Source organism: Oryza sativa, chromosome 10 (assembly GCF_034140825.1).
Source record: "Oryza sativa Japonica Group chromosome 10, ASM3414082v1".
NCBI lineage: Eukaryota > Viridiplantae > Streptophyta > Magnoliopsida > Poales > Poaceae > Oryza > Oryza sativa.
In genome coordinates, this window is record NC_089044.1 from 18,227,565 (window position 1) to 18,251,103 (window position 23,539).

The 23,539-nt window shown below is 42.7% G+C and overlaps 1 protein-coding gene and 1 long non-coding RNA gene across 2 annotated transcripts; both read left to right on the forward strand.

Moving 5' to 3' along the window:
- The first annotated feature begins 5,101 nt into the window (after positions 1 to 5,101).
- On the forward strand, positions 5,102 to 10,358 carry LOC4348874 (3-ketoacyl-CoA synthase 12). The gene is made up of 2 exons (XM_015757947.3): positions 5,102 to 5,959; positions 9,040 to 10,358. The coding sequence occupies exons 1-2, from the start codon at positions 5,388 to 5,390 to the stop codon at positions 9,863 to 9,865; spliced, it is 1,398 nt and encodes a 465-aa protein (XP_015613433.1). The 5' UTR covers positions 5,102 to 5,387; the 3' UTR covers positions 9,866 to 10,358.
- A 10,437-nt stretch (positions 10,359 to 20,795) lies between these two features.
- On the forward strand, positions 20,796 to 21,631 carry LOC9269837 (uncharacterized). The gene is made up of 2 exons (XR_001540470.3): positions 20,796 to 21,153; positions 21,249 to 21,631. It is a non-coding gene; the product is annotated as an uncharacterized lncRNA (long non-coding RNA).
- Positions 21,632 to 23,539: the final 1,908 nt, after the last annotated feature.

Consider the following 23,539-nt stretch of genomic DNA (forward strand, 5'->3'; position numbering starts at 1 on the left):
CTTTCAGTTTTAGCGTGAACTAAACACACCCTTACAGTACTGTTTGTTGCCGGCCGGCCGAGTGATGCTCGTGCCGAGCATTGAAGCCGGCGGCGGCGTCGATCTCGCCGGCGAGACAGCTGCCGCCGCCGCATGTAGCCATAGCTAAGCTACGCCTTTCGCAGCAGCAACTAGCAAGTAGCCAAATTGCCAAGTTGTTGCTGCATCACTGCATGCATTATACTCCCTCCGCCTCAGAAAAAGACAAACCCTGGTTTTCTGTGTCAATATTTAACTGTCCGTCTTATATGAAATTTTTTATAATTAGTATTTTCATTGTTGTTAGATGATAAAATATAATTAATACTTTATGTGTGACTTATCTTTTTAATTTTTTTTCATAATTTTTTTAAATAAAACGAACGGTCAAACGTTAGACACGGAAACCAGGGTTTGTCTTTTTTTTTTTCTTTTGCGGAGGGAGTATTACACATACCCAGCCTTTCTGTGAAGTCTGAACCTAGCTTTGCTTTTAGCTAGCAACGGGAGTGATGATGGCTATGCATTGCATATGGCTGCATGCGTACAATAGCTGGTCTGCGCCGGCCATTGAAACGGGACCAAAACGATGTCAGAGTATCAGAGCGACCAGTGGATCGGAGAGAAATTGAATCATCTATGCGTCTCTAGTGTAGTGTTGTGTAGTGTAGCATCTGCATCAGCTGCACGGATGCATTTGTTGGGGCCTTGTTGGAGATACTGCTATGATCGATGCAATTCAAACATCGTACACACACTTCAATTCGTTTTTCTTATCTGACAAATCTGACCGACTTGTCACAATACGATATGTATGTAGACCGTGTTTAGTTTTTCCCCTATTTCTAATTTTCCATCACATCATGTCACGTAAAAACTTTCTCACACACATAAACTTCCAACTTTTTTTTTCCAAACTCCCAACTTTCTTCAAACTTTTAACTTTTTTCAGAAACTAAACCCACCCTTAATTACTATCTTTTCTAGTACGACTACCCTTAAACCAGCATTTTCACTTTCGATTTCAGGACCTGTTTGGATCCTCTGGCAAGTTTTTTCACCCTGTCACATCGAATGTTTGGGCACATGCATGAAGTATTAAATATAAAAAAAACTAATTACACAGATTGCGTGTAAATTGCGAGATGAATCTTTTAAGCCTAATTGCTTCATGAGTTGACAATGTGGTGCTACTGTAAACATTTGCTAATGACGGATTAATTAGACTTCATAAATTCGTCTCGCAGTTTATAGGTGGAATCTGTAATTTATTTTGTTATTAGACTACGTTTAATACTTTAAATGTGTGTCCGTATATCTGACGTGACATGGGAAAAATTTTTACCACTAGATCTAAACACAGCCTTAGTTAAAATTTCGGTAGCACGGAAGTCTATGAAATTTTGAGATTTCCGGCACAAAATTATTTGAATTTTTTTAAAAAAATTACTGAATCTGATAAGCTTTGACTAAATCATAAAGAAATTGAGAAAATCTGGAAATTTCGGGCTAGCTAATTACTTGCTGGGGTTGGGGGGGGGGGTTTAGAAATTAGCGAAATTGCAATCACTTCCTTAAACTGTCCTGAATTGTTGATTAAGATGTGAATAAATACACGTACATATAATACATTTATACTTCCTTTGTCCAAAATAAGTTTATGTTTCATCCATCCACATGTACTAATCAATACAAAACCAAAAATATTAGAATATCCTTATTTTATCAAATCCTAATGTAATTATTCTCCACGTATTTTCTACTTAACAAACTTGAATACAATGAACATAAAAAGAAATAAACTTATTCTGCGAGGAAAGTCCATGACTTTGTGAAAGATGGTATGGTCGGCATCTCCATTGGTGGAAGAACATACGTACATGTGTGCAGGATCGGAACACACCATTGGTGCAAATTAAGCTGCCTGCACATGGGGAATACGTGCATACGTAATCAAGTTGACGGACACATGTACATAAAAAAACGATGATTAATTACTTTATTCTCACAACGCCCATCCGTCTGTTCGTCTCCATGCTGTGCCATCGATTCGCACCATCCTCATCATCAATTTGGCCGTACTAGTGATCGAAGGAGGGTCAGCCGCTAAGCCAAATTGGCAAGCAGTGACATAGTTTCCAGAAGTAAGGAGCTAAAGCTAGGCTGCTAAAACAGAGCAACGAATAGCTGGGCTATCCCATCCGGCCATCACCCTGCAATGCACTGAACAACAAAAGGATGATGGATTTCCTAAAGATAGGAAGGAAACGGGTAGATCTAGACTGTCAAATATTCTAGATACAATGAACAAAAAATTCGAATGATTTGAACCCAAAAACATATGAATGTTACACATGCAGTCTCAAAATTTAAATAAATTATCGGCTGTAGGCGGATAGGGAGAGGCACTCCTCGGTGGCAGGCGGAGAAATGAACCAGCACCGACACATATATACCCGATCACTACTGAAACAATTTTGTGAAATTTGCTTAAAAATGCTACTATATTTTCCTTAGCTCAATAGTAGGATTTTTTTTTTCTGACTCCACTCCTGAACAGAGAGGAAGTGCTCTCCCATTTTCTATCATCAGAAAGGTATAGGCTACCAGAACAGAGCAACAGAAATGTAAACAAAGACTAGGCTGATCGCATACACAATCAGGCTGCCAGAACAACAAAAAATACAGACAAAAGCATCCAGCTCCCCAGCTGGGACATATCCAACATTTCCTTTGGTCTAGAACAGCATCAGCTCTGTACAAATGCATGATCACAAATAACAAAGAGTATGGGAACAGTCACCCTTGCTTCAGAGATATGATTTCTTATGGAATATAATCAAGTACGTACTTCTGTACTAATGATCAATGGTACACACATTACATATAGGTGGTTAAACTAAGCTTTCGCGAAACCTGCATGGAGGCATGGAGACATAGAACAAAACACTGTTGTTCTCTAGCTTATAGAACCTCTCGATTGCAGATGGACACTCCAAATATGTCGATCGATCTAGCCCTATATATATATGCAATGAGTGTTTTCAGATAAGTTGTGAATACTATGTTAATATATGCGCACAAACTATAAGGTAGCAGCACTGAATTGCTATACTGCATGCTGAAGAACATGGCGAGCACCTGACTAAACACTGCAAGCGAGAGCAGCACAGAATTAACTTAGCTAGCTAGCCAAGCTCGATCAGTCAAGCTGGAGGACGAATTGTGGGTGCCATCACCCAAGTAAGTATATATATCTATATATATGTTCACTGCGTCGAGCTTATTCGGGTTAATTGATTGGGAATTGGGATTGAAACCTCAATTTTTGGCCTGAGCCCCCAAAAAATCCTGGAAATGGTATAGATATTAGGATTTAACGGTGTGAAAATTCATGTCAGGATTGTGTTTGCACTCATTTGTTTAACCGAAAATGTGAAACTTCATGTCAAAACAGGGACAAAATTCATGTTAAAAGGCTTGATATCAAAATAAGGGTAAAAATACAAAGTCCTCAGAAAAGTAGGGGCAAATCTATAAATATAACGACTGTATGTCTTTGACACTGGAATAGGGTAAACACAAAGCTTTAGTTAAAAAAAATGAATACAATCACAAAATTGTAAAAGTAAATGTAAAATCACCATTGAAGTTTAATTTAAAACATGGATAAGAATATGATTGTCCCTATAATATCAACAAGCTTTCTACATAATATTATTTGAAAATATTACTAGAATGGTACGTAGGTCTGGTTGAAAATGGTAAAATGTTAGTTTTTTTTTTCTTTGGGTCGGCTTGGCCTTGACAATTTAAATTGAGCCCGTGCATTTTCAAACTACCGTGCCCGGGGTTTAATGAAGGTTCCAAAAGCATTCAGTCACCAAATACCGCTCTCAAGCGGTTTTATTGATAACGGTGATAAATGCTCTGTTACAACAAAAACCGGTAAAATTTAGATAAATTTTGCTAGAATTTTAAATTTGAATTTGAATTTTGAAATTGGCAGGTTCACCAAGCAGTTTCTCAATTCTTCCAGATACTAAAGGGGCAGCAACAGCGATAATCGAGTGGTTACCATTGTATTTTCAAACCCTGCAGTGCATTGAACAAGTTTGCACCCCCAAGTGCTTTTTCCTCGACTTAAATTTGAGTATATATATATATCGCAGTGGATCATGGAAATCATGTTTTGCTTGATTTTGTATGTTTGGTACCTAAAATAGTCCTCTGCCTTTCCCATTCGACACTAAGTTTGAAACATATATATTGTTGCTCGTAGGGTATATATATATAGATGAAATTAATGTAGTGGGACACAAAAAAAAAGGTATTTTGTGTGACCTAATAAAACATTATTATCAAAATTAATATATTTTGTATATGTCCACAAATGAAGGAAGACTTAAGTCCCCGTTCTTTTATCATTACAGACACCAAATTATGCGAGGCACACTTTCCAAACACTCTCGATTTTTGAGAAAACTTTCTTCATCAGCATTTCTTGAAAAAAAATACCTTTTCTAAATCAACTTAAGTTATACGGTGGTTCTCTCAAACTCAGTTTCACCTATTACCATTTTTAAACATGCTCTTAGGTTAAGTTTGGTAGACAACAGCCCTGACCTGCATACCTTGTTGGTCTCTTCATCCTAAAAATCTAAAGATCAATCATAAATATTCATATTTTTTTAAAAAAAAAAGGTAAGGAGGAGTACTTAAGGGTAGTGGTGTAGTTACATATATATATATATATATATATGACTATTCACCAATATTTAAATCCGTGTCTAAATTTTGCGCGCATGCACGTACATTTTCTATAGACTCTAATAACAATCTCCGTAAGGAAAGAAACATTGTGTTTGGTGTACACGTCGTCTTTCATTAAAAAATAATTTTGAAGACAAAAGGTTGAAAATAAACCTGCACTACTAATTTTAATTTAAATGAAAAAAAAGAATCTTCTCATGAGCCATGCATGATCCCTCTTTATTTTTTCAATAAAATAAAATAAAGATCCATGAGCCACTCCACCTTAGCTCCTATAAAGACTCCCCCCCTCTCCCCTCCCCTTTCCTCTAAACCCCTTCCAATAATCCCTCACCAACCCATACCCCCACACTCCCTCTCACACTCCACTCTAGCTAGCTAAGCTACCTTCTTACTCCATTTGAGCAAACCAAAGCTCATCTAGAGAGAGAGAGAGAGATCTAGAGAGAGAAACCAGCAACCACTCTTCCTCCATCTCCATGAGCAAGAGACCAGATCGTTCGTTCTAGATTGTTCTAGCTAGATAGCTTCATCGTCAACCTTGGCAACGCCAAGAAAATTAACCAGCAAGAACACAAGAAGCGGCGGCGGCGGCGATGGAGGTGGCGACGATGCTGACGCTGACGCTGCTGGCGTACTCGGCGGCGATGCTGGCGCGGCTGCTGGTGGCGCGGTCCCGGCGGCGGCGGTGCTACCTCCTCGACTACGTGTGCTACAAGGCGACCGACGACCGGAAGCTCCCCACCGACCTGTGCGGCGAGATCATCCAGCGGAACAAGCTGCTGGGGCTGGAGGAGTACAAGTTCCTCCTCAAGGTCATCGTCAACTCCGGCATCGGCGAGGAGACCTACGGGCCCCGGAACATCATCGGCGGCGGCGACGCCCGCCCCGACCGCCTCGCCGAGGGGATGGAGGAGATGGACGAGACGTTCCACGCCGTGCTCGACGAGCTGTTCGCGCGCTCGTCCGCGGCGGGCGGCGGCGGCGTCCGCCCCGCCGACGTCGACCTCCTCGTCGTCAACGTGTCCATGTTCTCGCCGGCGCCGTCGCTCTCCGCCCGCGTCGTGCGCCGCTACAACCTCCGGGAGGACGTGAAGGTGTACAACCTCACCGGCATGGGATGCAGCGCCACCCTCATCGCCCTCGACCTCGTCAACAACTTCCTCAGGTTTGATTTGATTATAATTAAATCTCTCCTCTTCTTCTCTCCAGGTTTAATTAATCTTGTTCTTGGTATTATGCTATGTTTTCAAATGCTTGTCAATATATAGTTTCTCATATTTAAATTTTAAATCATTTGTTTTTAAAAGATGTCGTATTATTAAAGCATACGTACGTTGTATACTTAAACATGAGACATCGTACACTCTGGCGATCTAAAAATTAATTACTAGTGACAGTGCTGGTCAACAGTGACGAGGATTATTTGGGAATTAAGGATGGTATAAAAATACCATTGTATTCTCTATTTGCAGCTGAAAAAAATCACAAAAGTACAATGCATTTGATTCTCAATTTACAAACTGAAAAAAAAATCAAAATGAAAAAAATACCGGGATCATCATAAATTCGCTGCACCGCTGGATCGATCGTTCTTGATTGATCCAACGGCCGGTACACGTGTGGGGATGGTTTGAAGTACATGGTTAATGTTGTGCAGGTAGCTCAAGAAAGCCTTGAGTTGGGTTTACCTGTCAGTAAAAATGGTCCCTACAAACAAGTGATCATCAGTAATTTCTAGCGATGCTTTTGTCTACTGTGCATCATGTTCTCTGGTCACACGCCATTCAATCGGTCCGAGCTACTACCACGATCAGATCGAAGAGTTATTGCATGCGTTTCCTTTTTCTTTTATTTGTCATGGGTTTTTATTTTTTCTTTTCTGATTATATATATAGAATAACACAACAAATATATAGTACCAATTATATGCATGCACTTTATATGCTCACAAGTACACAACCATGGTTAGTCAGTGATACAGCTGTTTAGATAATGGAGCTAGTTAGTACTACTGCTTAATTAAGTTAGGTCTCTTTCTGTTACCTTTCTATTTTTTGTGCAGAAAAAAGAAAAGAGCTCCTGACCAATTTTAGCTATCACTTCCCCCAAAAAAGCGCAGTACTGAAATTAATTACCAGTGGTGGTTAGGAAATTAATTAAGAAACTGTGTGAAAGTAGGAATAAAATGAAGAAAGGAGCCGAGGTAAAAAAAAGAGTACACACCAAATTAATTAGATGTTTACAAACATTTTACAAATTAATCACAATTCTCAAATAAAAGGGAGTTATCCCAACTATCCTTATTAAATCTACTTCATATGGTGCATATTAGTAAACTATAAAGATGCTTGTGCATGTACTATTATCATTTATCATACAGCATGCTACCCTTATTAAATCTACTACAAGTAGTGCATATTAGTATACTATAAGGATGTACATGCATGTACCATTACCATTTAGGCATTGTTTAGTTCCAAACTTTTTCTTCAAACTTCCAACTTTTCCATCACATCAAAACTTTCCTACACACATAAACTTTCAACTTTTCCATCACATCGTTCCAATTTCAACCAAACTTCCAATTTTTGACGTGAACTAAACACACCCTTATTAGAAGGCACGAATTTTGGTCCATTATATATATATACATATAGAGAGATATTCGTTTTGAAAATATCGTATTAGACTGTTTCCGATCGTCAAAATATTAAGATTTAATTATGGGCAAATGCATAATAGATTTTCTTTTCAGGCTTTCAGTCTCTCCACCATGTTTTCATAAATTTCATAAAAACCTATAATAACATGAAGGAGAATACAGTGATGATTGTTGTAGTAGAACAGTAGAAGTACACACTCTTTGGTACTACACTCCAATACTCCATCGCTCATCGACAGAGAAGTAAATGGGATCGTGAAGCTAGAGCTGCGCTGCACTGGACTGAGCTTTCAACCACACTGCATGTGAGCCAGCTGCTCTGCTCCATACTGCCCCCATAGCTTAATACTAACAGCTAGCTAGCTCCTTCTTCTTCCTCCTCCTCCATTAATGGCGGCTCAGCAAGTTTGGTTTGCCTTTATAAGAGCAGCTACCTTACCCCTAGCCTAGCCACCCTGTAAGCAGCAAGCATCAATATTGTACTGACGTGGATCATGTCTTCTTCTTCCTCCTATGGAACGTAGGAGTGGTACAGTACGTAGTAATGGTAGATAGACACTGCCTTTCACCGGTTTGGGCCTTTGGGATCCATGGTTGCCGGTTTCAGTGGTGAAAGCCAGTGGCTTTTCAGTTGGAGAAAAATCGGAGAGTATGGTTACCCCACCGACCGTAGTCCGACCTGACAGGTCAGCAAAAGCGGGCGGTGAGGTGGCGCATGCGTGGAAATGGTGTGCCCACGTGTATAAAGCATGGGCCGAGGTTTGGTCTAGGAATAACAACTGAGATCTATCAATTGACGGAGTAAAAAAAATATAGAGGTCAACAGTTTAGATCGATTGTCCGTTTGATCTAGTTGGTCAATATATTTAAGTTTCTAAGTAAATGCAAGGATTTTTATTTTTCTTGTGGAGAAGGCATTTTTCTAAATTTATTTACATTTAGACACCAATACATTATGTATTGGAATACTATTATGCCTCTATCCAGTCTCCATCTCTCCGATCAATTAACGGATCAACCGATATTGCAACAAAACATACATGGCTTGCATTTTAGGATTCATGGTGCATAATCTCCATGCATGGATGAAGTAGTAATTTGGAGTGTAAACTTTGAACATACTCTATCTATTCAGACATATTTGACATTTAGCATAAATTTCGGTTGAACTAACAATAACTTTTAAAATGCCTATTTTTTTATTAAAAAAAGTATATGTAGATTCACCATAGAAATGTAAGCAGTAACATTATTATAAGCTCATTAGATTTTGTAAACACATTGTAATAAAAAAATCCACAGTCAAATTCTTAAAAATCTGACTAATTAAATCTTATTCTAAACATGAGATTTGTTTTCTTGGGAACAAAATAAAAGGCCCACCCTTTTGCTTATTCCTGGAATAAGCGAAACGAAGTGATCTTTGAATAAACCTTTATATACATGTTCTTAACGATCTAAAAGCAAAGGTTGAAGAATAAACTTCGATGAAAAAAACCTTAAAATCACCTTCAAATTTAAGGTTAAAAATTTAAATTTTGGCTGATAAGTAGTATAAGCATTTGTTGGAATGCATATGGCAGGACGCACGCGAACAAGGTGGCGCTGGTGATGACGTCGGAGTCGATCGCCCCAAACTGGTACGCCGGGAACAAGCGCAGCTTCATGCTGGGCAACTGCCTCTTCCGCTCCGGCGGCTGCGCCTACTTCCTCACCAACGACCCCCGCCACCGCCGCCACGCCAAGCTCCGCCTCCGCCACCTCGTCCGCACCCACACCGGCGCCTCCGACGACGCCTACTCCTGCGCCCTCCAGATGGAGGACGACGCCGGCCGCCCGGGATTCCACCTCGGCAAGGACCTCCCCCGCGCCGCCGTCCACGCCTTCGTCAAGAACCTCCGCCTCCTCGCCCCCCGCGTCCTCCCCCTCCCCGAGCTCCTCCGCCTCGCCTTCGCCACCTTCCTCTCCTCCGGCCGCCGCAGCGGCGGCAAGAAGACCTCGCCGTCGCAGCAGCCGCTCACCATCCGCATGAAGGCCGGCGTCGACCACTTCTGCGTGCACACCGGCGGCGCCGCGGTGATCGACGGCGTCGGCAAGGGGCTCACCCTGACGGAGCACGACCTCGAGCCGTCGCGGATGACGCTGCACAGGTTCGGGAACACGTCGGCGAGCAGCGTCTGGTACGTGCTCGGCTACATGGAGGCCAAGCGCCGCCTCCGCCCCGGCGACCGCGTCCTCATGCTCACCTTCGGCGCCGGCTTCAAGTGCAACAGCTGCGTCTGGACCGTCGAGAAGCCCGTCTCCGACGCCGGCGTCTGGAAGGACTGCATCGACCACTACCCTCCCAAGGAGCTCGCCAACCCCTTCATGGAGAAGTACGGCTTCGTCAAGGACATGATGAACTTGTGATCGATCCATCAAATTCCCCAATTAATTCCTCGATCGATCTCTCAAGAACCAATATAATCAATCGATATTGCATGTGCTTGCTTGCGTGCATGGATTAATTAAGCGATCGGTTAGTTAATTAATTTTATCGCCATTTGCTGCAGCTCTGTTGATGATTAGGATGAACATTATATTTACAGGGAGGGGGAAGAAGAAGTAAGAACAATCAATGAGTTGAACAAAAAAAAAACTAAGGATTCAATTCATAGGTACATATAGCAGCTTGTGATTCCATAATTTTCTTTTCAGCATGGTGGTAGTATATGGATTTTATTTATTTATCTTATTTTTTTTGTTGTTGTTTGTAACTCTCTGTATGTTGCTAGCTACGAGTGTCGTCCTAGCTGGTGGCAGGTGTTGTGTCTTTCATTAATTGTTCATGGTGATGGACTATTTCTATTCAAGGATCAAATTAAATTATTTTTTTTTGAAAGGAGGATTATTTATCAGTTCATGGTCATGTGCAAGTCTCATGCTGCAATAAATATCATATACCCTGTAAAGATACAAATAGTATACTATGTACTAGCTACTATAAGGAGTATATGTTTTATTCATATCTTTTGAGAACCAATTCAGACTTGATTAAGGTTTATCCTTTTTTCATTCTAAGTATTTTTCCTAAAACACAATATACATATAGAGGCTCATATATAAACATTAGCACACTCTTATTCAGAGTTAGAGCATCCCAGCAACTCGTCTAAATTTGATCTTCCATATAGCTATATAGATGGTCATAAAAAAAAGGAAAAAGTACGAATTACTCCCTCTCAACTATTGCACGCGTTCAATTTACCCCCCTAAATTACAATACCAGATATTTTTAACCCTAAACTTTTCAAACCGGACAAATTACCCCCCTAACTCACCTCGAAGCGGTTTTGATCCAACGTGGCGCACACGTGGCGGTCCAGTCAACCAAAAATAATACTCCTAAAAAATAGTGGCTCCCACTTGTCAGCATCTTCTCCTCTCTTCTACTTTCTTCCACCTTCCCCTCCCATCCATCTCTCTCTCTCTCTCTCTCTCACCAAGGAGCAAGGGCCGGGGAACGGCAGCAACGGCGTCACCAGCGTGGGAGGAGACGAGCAGCAGGCAGCGCGCGTCTCGCGACCGCAACGGCACGAGCTAGGGGTGGCGGAGGACGGCGCGACAGTCTAGGCTAGGGCGGCGGCAGCGTTCCCGGGGTGGAAACGGGTCGGCGGCGGGAGACGCTTGGCAGTGCGGCAGGCGGCAATGGTGTGCGAAACGAGGGCGGCAAGATGGGACGCGACCTTGGCTTCCATCGACGCACAGGAGGGCGGCCGGACGTTGTCGTCGTCGTCCTTGATGTGGCCGAGCTCCATCGCCATGCCGAAGACTTCCTGCAACCTGCAGATGCTCCTGAGGACCACCTGCATCACGATCTGGACCACGCAGTACTCCATGGACGCCACCGACTCGATCCCTCATCAAACAGAAACTATCCTACCATGATCCATCCAGCCAGAGATCGGTCAAGAACCGAATCCAGTGCTATCAAAGTAAGATCGCAACAAGCAACCATGAATTGATTCTAGAATGCAAAGTACCGATTATCAGAAAAGAACGAGAGCAATGCAATAGATTAAAAGGGAGGCTAGCAGTGACGGCAAAGATGCCAGGTCGGCGGCTGCGGACGAGTGTGGCGCTGGAAGCGCAGGTGCTTCTGGTGGGGGAGGATGCCGCCACGGACGGCGCGGGGACGACACGGGGAGTCGGGGACATCACCACTCCGGCTCCGACGAGGTAGGCAGAATGGGCTACTGTTCCTCGACGTCGAGGCACTTGCACTTGCGGGCGGAGGGTGAGGGGTCAACGAGGACGAGGAGCGCGGCAGCGGCGGCGAGGTGGTGAGTGAGAAGGAGGAGGAGGAGGTGGATGGTGGGAGATGGAGCGGCGTCATCGGTGGCCGTGGCACATGGTGGTGGAGACTGGAGAGAGGTAGGAGGGGAGAGATCTGACGATGGGCCCCACCGACTTTTTTTTAATGAATTGCTGACTGGATTGCCACGTGTCTGCCACGTAGGACCAAAACCACTCCGGATTGACTAAGGGGGTTATTTGTCTAGTTTTAATAGTTGAGGGTGTAAATTAAATATCTGGTTTTCGAGTTTAAGGGGATAATTCGGTCGACCGTGATAGTTTAGGGGGGTAATTCGTACTTTTTCATAAAAAAAATTTCCTCCTTTATATTTCTCTCCACTTCTACAGATCATCCATATTACATCATCTATATCACATCCTCAAATATTTTAAGAGTATCTTTTAACTACCATCAATTAATATTAATTTTTCTTTTTTTTTCACCATTATCCTTCTCTTTCACTCCCTTCTCTTTCACTCCAGAAGTCCAGAGAGCTTGAGAGAATGGGAGGACGCGAGCGAAGGACGGAGGAGCGGAGGGGCACGAGCAGCTCGCCGCCGGTGGGAGCGGAGGGGCGGCGCGAGCGGCTCACCGCCGGCCAGAGCGGAGGGGTGGCGCGGGCGAAGGGGCGGCGCGAGCAGCTCACCGACGGCCAAGCAAAGTGGCGGCGGGAGTGGAAGGGCGGCGCGGCCGAAGGTGGTCGACGGCGGGAGCGGCCGACGAAGGTTTGCCTCATCCTCTCTCCTTGATCTACCTTCATTACTTCACCCTCTGCCTCGATCTCGATTCGGATGGGATGGGAGAACGGATGGGAGCGGTGGTTGCGGGATGGCATGAGGAGAGAGAACTCTGGGAATAGCGCATGCGCCATCTATGGAGGCCTAGAGGGGGGGTCTAATGGGCGATCGATCGCTAGGGCGATCGCCCAGTGATCGGTCCACCCCCCCAGCTCCTATAGACACTCCTCCCACTTCCCCCCTTCCTCCTCCCCTTCTTCTCTTCCTATCAGAGTACACCACAAAAAAAATTAAAAAAACAAAAAGTTAGAAAAATTTATGTATAAAAAATTTGAATTCAAATTCAAATTTGAATCAGGTATGTAAACTTTTGACTTGTAGATTTTGGATCTATAAACTTTAGGTGTATAAACTTTAGATGTATAGAAATACTATATATGAAAAATATTTGAATTCAAATTCAAATTTGAATCGGATATATAAACTTTAGGTCTATAAACTTTAGATGTATACAAATACTATATATATAAAATATTTGAATTCAAATTCAAATTCGAATCGGATATATAAATTTTTGACTTATAAACTTTTGGTCTCAACTTTAGATGTGTAAACTTGAGGTGTATAAACTTTAGGTGCATAAATTTACTAAAATAGGAAAGTAATACGGTGCCAAAAAAGGAAACCAGGTGGAGGAAGGGAGGGGGAGGAGGGAGGGAATCGATCGCTCGCTCGCTCGCCCAGTAGCATTCCCGAGGCCCAGATGGCGTATCTGTTGGAGCCGGATTTTCTCCCCCCATACACTATTTTCTGGATGGAAGATGGGATGCCGGAATTGATGGGAATGCTCTTAGATCGCAAGTTTTATTTTTTATTCTAGTATTAAGTAAGTGATGCATCATTGGTTGATAGAGATGCAACTCAATATGAATCATTGTGGGCAGCACCCATCAGGGTTTCCCAAACCGCCGGGGCCAGGGTTACCGCGCCCCGGCGGTAAGCACGGTTACCGCGCAGTAACCGCGGTAACCGCAAAAAACCGTACAAAACCGTGCAAAATTTATCAAAAATTTAAATTATTTTTTAAATTTATTTGAATTTAAGGAGGTTACAACGGTATTTATATTACCGTACCCCCGCGGTAAGCCCGGTAACCGCGATAACCTCACGGTTACCGGCGGTAAGGTAAACCCTGGCACCCATACGACCTAACCATGTCAAGATTCGATCGGTTTTTCCCTTTTAGAAAAAAGTAAGAGATCAACTACACTTCATTTCATTAAGAAAGAAAACAAACCGCCCATATTTCATTTTTTAAAAAAACAAACCGCCCATATAACCAAGGCCTCACGAGCCATTCATTAAAAAAAAAGGCTCACAAGCACTTCGTCAAGAACTTATCCACAATGAGCATCACACAAGACGACACATAATTATTTTCTTTTTTTAGAAACAACGCAGACACTCACCTTACCCCTATAAGCATCTTCAAAGACTGCGCCTCACTGTTGACAGGTACGTCGCCTATCACTAAAAACACAGCGCCGTTAAATCCTATAAAATTCGCTCTCATGGGGAGTCGAACCTAAGACCTCAGGTGCTACTGAGGCTTTTGTAACTATTAGGCTATTAGGCTACAGTACGGTTGTCTCCGCTATAGACCCGCTCTCAATCCTCTGGGCTATGATAAATTGATAATGGGAAACAGCTAGCGCCGCCGGACCGGCTGGCCTGCATCTTATGATAGATGTTCCATGATCCAAGCACATCTACCTGTAGTTACTGTACAAACGAAATCATTAGGTTATATAGCTCATCGCCAACTAGCCAAATCCCTACTCATCTTAAATACACAATTACTCCACTAATTAGGACCATCTAAAAATATCTTGAGCTAGCCGCAATGCCAACTCACACACAGAGAATATAGTCCCTCTGATATTTAGAAGGGCTGAATCAGATGTTCCTAATGAGACTGCATCCGCATTATTAACTAATAATACAGCAAATTAATACAAGTACAGTGCGACGTCCCATTCGCAAACAAACAGCAGTGCTCTGATCAATCAATTAACGAAAAAGGGGATATATGATCCCAATTGATGTGCTGTTGATATGTGCTGCTGTGATGCCACGTGGAGAGGGAGAGCCAGACGGATGGTGATGGTGACACATTCATTTCAAGCCTAATCCTCATTCATTTCGTATCATATATAATCACAATTGCTGATTGATGACAAGTTAATTAACTGTACTATGTATGTTGCCAGCATCGATCGTAGACATGCAGATCGACGCGGTCCCCGAGTGGATGCAAATTAATGCCTGCGCCATTTTCTTTCTGCTATGGTCATCGTCGCTACTTCGTGTTTTAGGTGTAGTTGAGAGGAGTGGAAATTAGACAATTGAGAGTGTCATTAACATATAATTAACTAAGTATTAGTTATTTCTTAAAAGATAATTAATATGAATATTTAAAACATTTTTTCTAGAGATTTTTAAAAAATATCATTTAGTAATTTAGTAAGCGTGAACGGCAACGGGTAAGTTTTTCCTATTTTTGTGCTATTGGCGAAAGCAGCCCTATAGTTTTGTCTGAAAAGTTAAATAACTATAGCTGGTAAGTCTATACAAAATCGTGACAAACATATCAAATTAGTTTAATTAAAATCAACGATAACAATACCTATTTCTTGATATATAGTGTATTAACTTAAGTACAGTAGATGTTAACTATATATTTATAGATTTGCTCCAAGTTAATTTTTTTTGACGTAGTTCAAGACTAGAACAACTTGCATTTTGGAATGAAGTATCCGGTTTCTTACTGACATTCGTCTCTCTAATTAAGCATGTGCGAAGGAGCACATTTTTTTGTACATATTAATTTGATGTACTTTCTCTGTCATAAAATAACTTTATTTTTCACATACCCTATATATATATATACACACACACACACAAATAAAACAAATAAAATTTTCTTTATTTTATAAAATCCTAATACAATTTTCTTATGTTTATTTTTTTGGTTTTTTGGGACGGATGGAGTAAGTTGCTGGTGCGCACACGCCCTGCTCATGTGCAGGTTCACCTGGCCCTAGCCCTGGAGGGAGGAATGGGGCAAAACTTGTAACGAAGAAACTGCTTATCCATATATTATGACACCATGATTTAAATATAATTAGTATACTATGACATTAATAATAGACACGTTATGACACCAACGAAACGATTTTCTGGATCCGCCAATGGCAACGAGACAGCACGGCGACGAGCCAACGACTGACTAGGTAGCGACGAATCAACGACCAACGATGGCAGTGCGGAGACGATGCGGTGCGGCCGCGAGGCAGCATGCCGACGAGGCGCGCGGCCGGCGACGAGACAACACGATGATGAGGGGGACCAGCGACGAGGCGAGCGGGAGGGAGACCGACGCCGTCGTCGTGTTGTGGTGAGGAGGCCACACAACGACGCAGACGAGCGAGCGAGGGGAGTGGACGGGAGGTTGGCTACGGCGCGGGTGGCGCACAACGACGCGGATGAGCGAGGGGATTTCGCTGGATATGCACCATTGAGCATGTATCGATGTATAAGATTGATTGATGATAAGGCATATGATTGATTTTAAATCATAAGGCATAGGTTTCCTTATATGTGTACATCCCTTCATCCGTTTGGGCCTATGGAGTAACGGGCCATATTAACATAGACATAGACTTTTGGGGCCTCATAGGGTCACCTGCGGGTCAGCTTTCATCCCCGCCCCGGCCCCGGTTATGTTCAGGGCCCCGACCCGATCGACCCGCGGGTTAAAAATTGTCCCCGGCCCCGGTCCGCCCCCACCGGCACGTCAGCACGCATGCAGTTTGCTGTGCCATATGGGGGTTATTATCAGGTCTCAAAGACCGTGTTTAGTTGTTTTGGCAAAAAAATTTGTATATACGGACACATATTTAAAGTATTAAACGTAAACTAATAACAAAATAAAATACAAATTCCACCTGTAAATTGTGAGATGAATCTATTAAACCTAATTAATCCGTCATTAGCAAATGCTTACTGTAGTACCACATTGCCAAATCATGATGTAATTAGGCTCAAAAGATTTTTCTCTCGTAATTTACATGTAAAAACTGTGCAATTGATTTTTTTCATCCATATTTAATGGTTTATATATATGTTCAAATATTTAATATGTAACAGAAAAGTTGTAAGTTTAAACGGAACTAAACACAGCTATAGCCGCGCCGCGTCTTGTCCGTTAACGGCCACGGCACTGAGGCTTTTTGCAGCTATAGCTGTCGTGGCGGCCGTACATATAGGAGACGGACAAGGGGAATAATGGATGCGCCGGCCAGTGGGGAGTGACCGGCGCAAGGACAGCAATGGCCAATGGTTTTGATGGATCACTCCACTGTCCGTCACTTCATCGGTATGTGGTTGTGGTGTACTGATATATTAGTGCATTTGTGTCAGGATTATTGATACCACATATCTAATATTAGTTGACTAAATATCGGTAGGACCCACCACATACCATGTGTTATACGGAAACAACCTTCGGATGCATAAGAAAGGATGAATAGAGTTCTACATGAAAACGACAAGGACTACTCAGATTGTATTCATATTGTTTTCCCTAGTTCTACTTAGACAAAGTGACATTTATGGGTATAAATACAAGGCCCCATAGGAGGAGAGGGGACACGGAACAATAGATCAAGACACAAGATCAACATACAAGCCAACATGCGCCAAGACAAGACGCCGGATATCGACTTCAGAGATAAGCATGGCTAGTCCCCTACGGTATCTACGGATACTGTCAGGAGAGACATAGCGCTGTCTTTGATCTCGCCGGATGCAGATTCGAGGAGAAAGACTACCTTGTTGTCGACTACGAGTCACACTTCAGACCGCCAAATCAACAACAGTTAGATAGGCTACCCCAAATATTGTACTGGTGTGATTATGGTGAATAAGAGCAACGACCGGCTTCGGCCAACAGGAGTAGGGTTATTACCTGACAATTCAGGGGGCCCAAACCTGTATAAAAATCCTCGTCCACATCTCTTTTATTATAATCTCGCATATATCCTAGTACCAACGATCCCTATACTATGTAAATGAAATTGCGACATCAAACGTCGGCAATATGAATCGAAAAAAAAAAGGAGGGTTTGGCTTACTTATCTGGACTGTTTAATTAGCTCTTGCGTTGAGATATATGATATCATGATCGAACAAGAGAGGCGGGGCTAGCTGTAGGCATGTATGGATGCACGTTATCTATGGTACTGTTTACTGATATGTAAGTCTCACTTGCACTCTCTCTCTCTCGACTGCATGTACCAAGATGCATGCATTCCCTTCATGAGTTGATCATATCAAAATTTGGTCCTGCCAAATGATTGTTACTGTTCAGTAGTTAGCTGTTGATTTGAGCTGGAATTGGAGCTTATGTACGTCGAATTGAATGTGAAGAGGCGGCCGGCGTCGCGTGTGTATATATGCTCACTGCTCAACACCGTCTCTTTTAATTTCGTTCTGCTGTACTAGAGTTATGAGAGACTGTACACCGTACTCATACATAGGCTGTGTTTAGTTCACGTCAAAATTAGAAGTTTAGTTATAATTGAAATGATGTGACGGAAAAGTTAGAAGTTTGTGGGTAGGAAAGTTTTGATGTGACAAAAAAGTTATAAGTTTAAAAAAAAGTTTGAAACTAAACACAGTCATATTCCCGTAATGGGCAGCAATGATGGGCGTGGCCGTATTTGGTTATGAGGTTGATCAGTAATCAGGCTTAAGACAAAATTGTCATTAAAATTTTTTTTGTCAGCATTCGAATATTTTGGAGTAATCACGAGACAGAGCATCACCGGGTTCGATCTTCACGTACCTAAATTGCAACAAGGAAACTTTGAAAAAGACGTGCCATCAACAATCCCATAGCCCCATACTCTCGATTCATAGCCCCCACAACCCACTCCATCTTCTTCCTCTCGTCGCTGCCCCATGCCGTCTTCTCCCGGTTTGTGATAGCTCATGCCGTGTTTTTTTCATTGAGTTGAAAACTTATCTTCCGCGCACTTAAAATAGAGCGACTCACTGACACATATGATTGATTAAGTATTATCTGGAGTAACTTTTTTAAAAAATAAAATAAATTAATGTGATTTTTAAAGCAACTTTCCTATATAAAATTTCTTATAAAAAACACAATGCTTAATAGTTTAGAAAGCATGTATGAAGTTGAGAACAGTGAGAAAAAAAAACACATCCGTCACCATCTAACCAGTTCTTTCTTTTATTACTTATTTCTGCCATCACCAAGGCCGTGTTTAGTTTCCTCCATATTCTCAATTTTTCATCACATCATATCATATCAAAAACTTTTCTACACACATAAACTTTTAACTTTTTTTCCAAACTTCCAACTTTCTTTCAAACTTTCAACTTTTTTCAGGATCTAAACACGGACTTTTAGGTACATTCTACTGCTAGTATATACTACTAGTATATTTGATCTAATGGTGTAAATTCATCCGATCTTCCTCCCAAATATCCTGCAGTATAAATTATTTAGAGTATATTTGTCTTTTTATCTATTTGCGTGGGGGGTAATTTTTTAAATTCGTGTTTCCTCACTTGGTCAGATCCGATCGATAGCCACCCACCTAGTCGAAGCCCCTTTTTTTCTCGATGCTGCGCGCATGGGCGATCATCGCTGCTAATTTCTTCTGCGAGCTGCCGACGACCACAATCTGTGCCGCCGCGCCGCCGTTCTTTCTTAATTAAGTTCAATGAATTAAGGACTGTATGTGTTATGGATTCAGACACTTAGAAACTGATCGAACCAAGAATGTATGAGATAATCCACTTCATTGCTATGAACAGATCAAATCTATTTACACTATTATGTGGTTTTATCCCTGACCAGTTTTTTCCCTAGTGTTCTTATGCAAATCATGCCCATTGCAAACTCAATCTACTAGATTAAATCCGATCGTCGAAGGAATCGCTATGCCTCCACTCACGCCGTCGCCACGCGCGATGGGAGCGCTACAACACCCGGACAACGAGATCCAGGAACTCCTGATTGAATTAAATCGCAAGAAATAAATCTCAATTTCAAATTACTAAACAACCCTTTTCAGAGTTTTAACAAATAACAAATCTACCCTTTCACATACTACTAGTATATACTAGCAATAGAATGTACTATAAAAAGTCCTCTTCGTAAATACGAGGAATCAATCGAACAAACCCTTAGAAAGAACATTTTCTCACTTTACCTGCTCTCTCTGCTTAGTATGTGTTTGGATGGAGGGTTTTGGGTGTATAAGACATGGCGGTCTATATTTTTTTTAGGTGTTTAGTTGCTGGGCAAAAGTGGGATAGGACGGCCCGGAGGAGAATATTCCCCCAGATGCAGCCGCCCAAGGCTCGGGCGAGCCGGGCGAGCGACCAAAGGAGGGTCGCGTCACCCCTCTCCAAAAGCGAGAACGACGGCGACGCAGCGGCTGGTGCGTGCGGCGAGGGCGGCGACCAACGCGAGACGCGAGAGCCATGACGGCGGGAGGTGAGCTCGACGGCGGCGGGAAGAGGGGTCGACGGTGTGCCCGGAGGCGGCGGCGGCAGGAGGCGAGCTCGGCAGCGGCACGGGATGTGAGCTCGGCGGCGGTGGGAGGAGAGCGAGGCAGCCAAGGCGGAAGAGGGGCCGACGACGAGCGGGAAGAGGGGTGACGGCGAGCCGGCGGCGGCGGCAGGATGCGAGGGCGGCGGCGGCGAGCTCGGCATAGGCCCGGGATGCGAGCTTGGCGGCGGCGGAAGGCGAGCTTGGCGGCCGACGCGGAAGAGGGGGCGACGGCGGCAAGAAGCGAGGGCAGCGGCGGCGTGCTTGGAGGCTCTCTTTTTTTCCCCTTTTTTCTTTGTTATTTTTCTTTTTTTTTCTGTGTGGATTTGTAATCGGGTTTTGGGTCTCGCCCCACTCACGTTAGGAGAGAAGGTATCCACTAACCCACCGTGGCAGAAAATCAAATATTGATTTTTCTTATTTTGCAAAATATGTTCACTGCGCGGTCTTGGTGGCGCTATGTTCTGCATGCAAGGCCATTTGAAAGTTCTGCATGCAAGGCTTGCTAATCCGCACGCATACAAGGCCGTTTGATCAGGAAGTTGTTAGTGTTGAGGTTGTTACCAAGATATCTATTTAAAACGGCGGCGAGGTAGGTCAGAAGAGGAGGGATTTGTGAGCAGAAGCAGATCAGTTCTGCGGAAATTTGATGGAGCATAATCTTTTGGGGGTAGAGGGCAGAAACTCGTCAGCAAGTTCAGAAGGCGGAACCTTGTCGACACATGATGTCGCATGCAGAAGGCGGCGATAGCCGTTGGTTCGTCCTTGCCGGCGAGTTCAGGCGAGCACCACAAGCCGACGGTGGAAGAAGGTGGAACCGCGTCGGCGTCTCGGCGAGTGGTGACATGCAGCAGAAGCCGGCGGTGGCGAAAGGCTGATCCTTGCCGACGAGTTCTTTTGCTCAGCACAAGCGGGCGGTGCGGGAGGACGGAGGTCTGTTGAATGGACACGAGTGTGTGCAGAACTCATCAACTGATTGGTACATATCGAAGATTCAAATTGGTTGATGTCTGTTTATAATTTTCCTCTTGTTTGTGTGTTTGGTTCTGACTGTGTGTTGCGTTCTTTGGTCAGGAATGGTTTTGTGCAACTGTGCATTGCATGGCTACTGGTGATAGGAGTGAAGTGATGAATCGCTCTCTCCAGAAATATGACATCCATTTCCAGAAATAGTCACACAGTTTGCAACATGAATTTCAGAAGCTGCGGAGAACCCCCGGCGCCGCAGAAGTTGTTCCGATCGAACATCTAACCAAGGAGAACATTTAGCCAGTTGTTTAATGAGCAGATCATATGGAATAATGGCTTGCTTTCTGCATGACCGTTGATTAGTAGTACGAACTATCTATAGTTATGTATGATATTTTCTATGAGAGAAACGCGACTAATATTTGAGTTGAGTTTTCTGTAACTTCTACTCGTTGGAGTGAAATAAAAATAAGAAGTTTTCCTTCGTTTTTTTTTGGCTATTTTAGCTTATTGTGTTATCCAAATTCTCTATTGTCATCTTTGTCCGCTATGCCCCATCTTTTTGTTTCGTAGTTGCTGACTGTCGTGTGAATTGGAGCAGTACAAGTTCTTCTGCTTCTTCTGCGGATGTAGCAGAACATGGATCGTAGTTTTCTGCTTGTGTTTGTATTTGGGTTTAGAGATGTAGCAGAACATGGCGAACAGCAGAACTGGGAGCAGAACATGACTTATTATCGTCCAGCGTGTTCGTTTCTGGTGAAAACATAAACGAGAGCCACCACCACCTAATACATTCGCACCTGCTGCAGGACTGCAAATGCAAAATATAAAGAAAACGAATTAGGAACAGAAACGATCAAGAAAAGAATCCAAAAGATGAAAAAATAAGCAGCAAACCTTAGAACCGGAATTCTCCATATGCTAGAGCTTTCATCGTTATCTGCTACACAGCCGCCGGTGAGGCTACTAATCTGAGCTCAGTTCGGTTATGAACCATCCAAACGTAGAGAACGATTTTAGATCGATAATGTTCTGCTCTTCCTTCACGACGGGAGAAATATCCTGCTTTCTCGCTGTGGATAAACAAACATAAGTGCAAAAAAACCACCCGGATATATCTCTTGTTAGCTCGTCTCCGATCAAATCTCATATCTACAAACTAGGGAGGCTACGTTCAATTTTTGAATCTGCTGTAGAAGATAAGTTAACCACCGAGAAAACTAAAAACGGGTGGGAATATTCGATTCATTAGACCCGTTAACAGTCATTAGCATTATCTAGTGCTAGCGATCGAATTGAGGGAGGATAGGGAGGGAGTAGCTACTCCCGGTAGTAGTTTCTAATTTTCATATATATATGAATTTTTTATTTGTTGGGAAATTTGTGAATTGCAGTATATATATGAATTTGATGGGGTATACTCACCCTCTCTAAGTGAGAGGTGACCACATCTGCTCATCCACCCTACTCCCTCGAACCAAACAAAAAATTAGATCACCAAATCCACCTTCATCACTGCAACCAAACGAAAAACTGTATCGCCACATTCACCCAACCAAACAAAAAACTAGATTGCCATATCCAACAAAATATGGATCACCATATCCCATCCTGTCTTGACCGTGAACCAAACACACCCTTACTTCCTGCAACCGCCGCTCCGATCACTCTCTTCCCCTGTTGCTGGTTCTACCCGTGGCTCAATTATGTTTTTTTACCCAACTTGTCATTATTGTGGATTATTATTATAAATTGTACATGGAGCGTTATTTATGATCTTTATCGTCTATTTATATGTGTTTAGATGCTTAACATATATATAAATGTGGTCTATTTATATGTGTTTAGATGCTTAACATATATATAAATGTGGGCAATGCTAGAAAGTCTTATAATATGAAATGGATGAAACGGAATAAGTACTATTTTGTAATGTTCAAATTACAGCAAACGTCACACCAATTATTTTCCCTCTGCTACAAAATTTTTCACACTTCCTAACTTTCCAAAATTTGTTTGCAATTTTTCAATCCTAAAAATACCTTCTTTGTGCGAACATATGAAATAGATCGATATTTGTTTGGCTACTGTCATTGCTAATTTGCTTTGAAATTTTTTTTTTGGGTCCAAACCGTGTAGTTTTCGCCAGAAACCAAGCATTTGCACGGCTTCGTCATATTTCAAATTGAATTGGATCTCTTCAACAACGAAAACCACAATTCAGACAGCCAGTTCTTCCCTCACTGAACCGAAAATGACACTGCCGTAGAATAAATCCCTCGCTTAACGATTATATTACGGAATGTCCATTGTAAAATCTATATACACTGTGTTTCTCGGAATTGATACCCGCAAAGGGAAGCTCAGACATCAGTTAAAGAGTCTGTAAACAAAAC

Coding starts and splice junctions, on each gene's coding strand:
- LOC4348874 (XM_015757947.3), top strand. CDS start 5,388: ATGGAGGTGGCGACGATGCTGACGCTGACGCTGCTGGCGTACTCGGCG. Junction 5,960..9,039: donor CTCGTCAACAACTTCCTCAG/GTTTGATTTGAT, acceptor TGCATATGGCAG/GACGCACGCGAACAAGGTGG.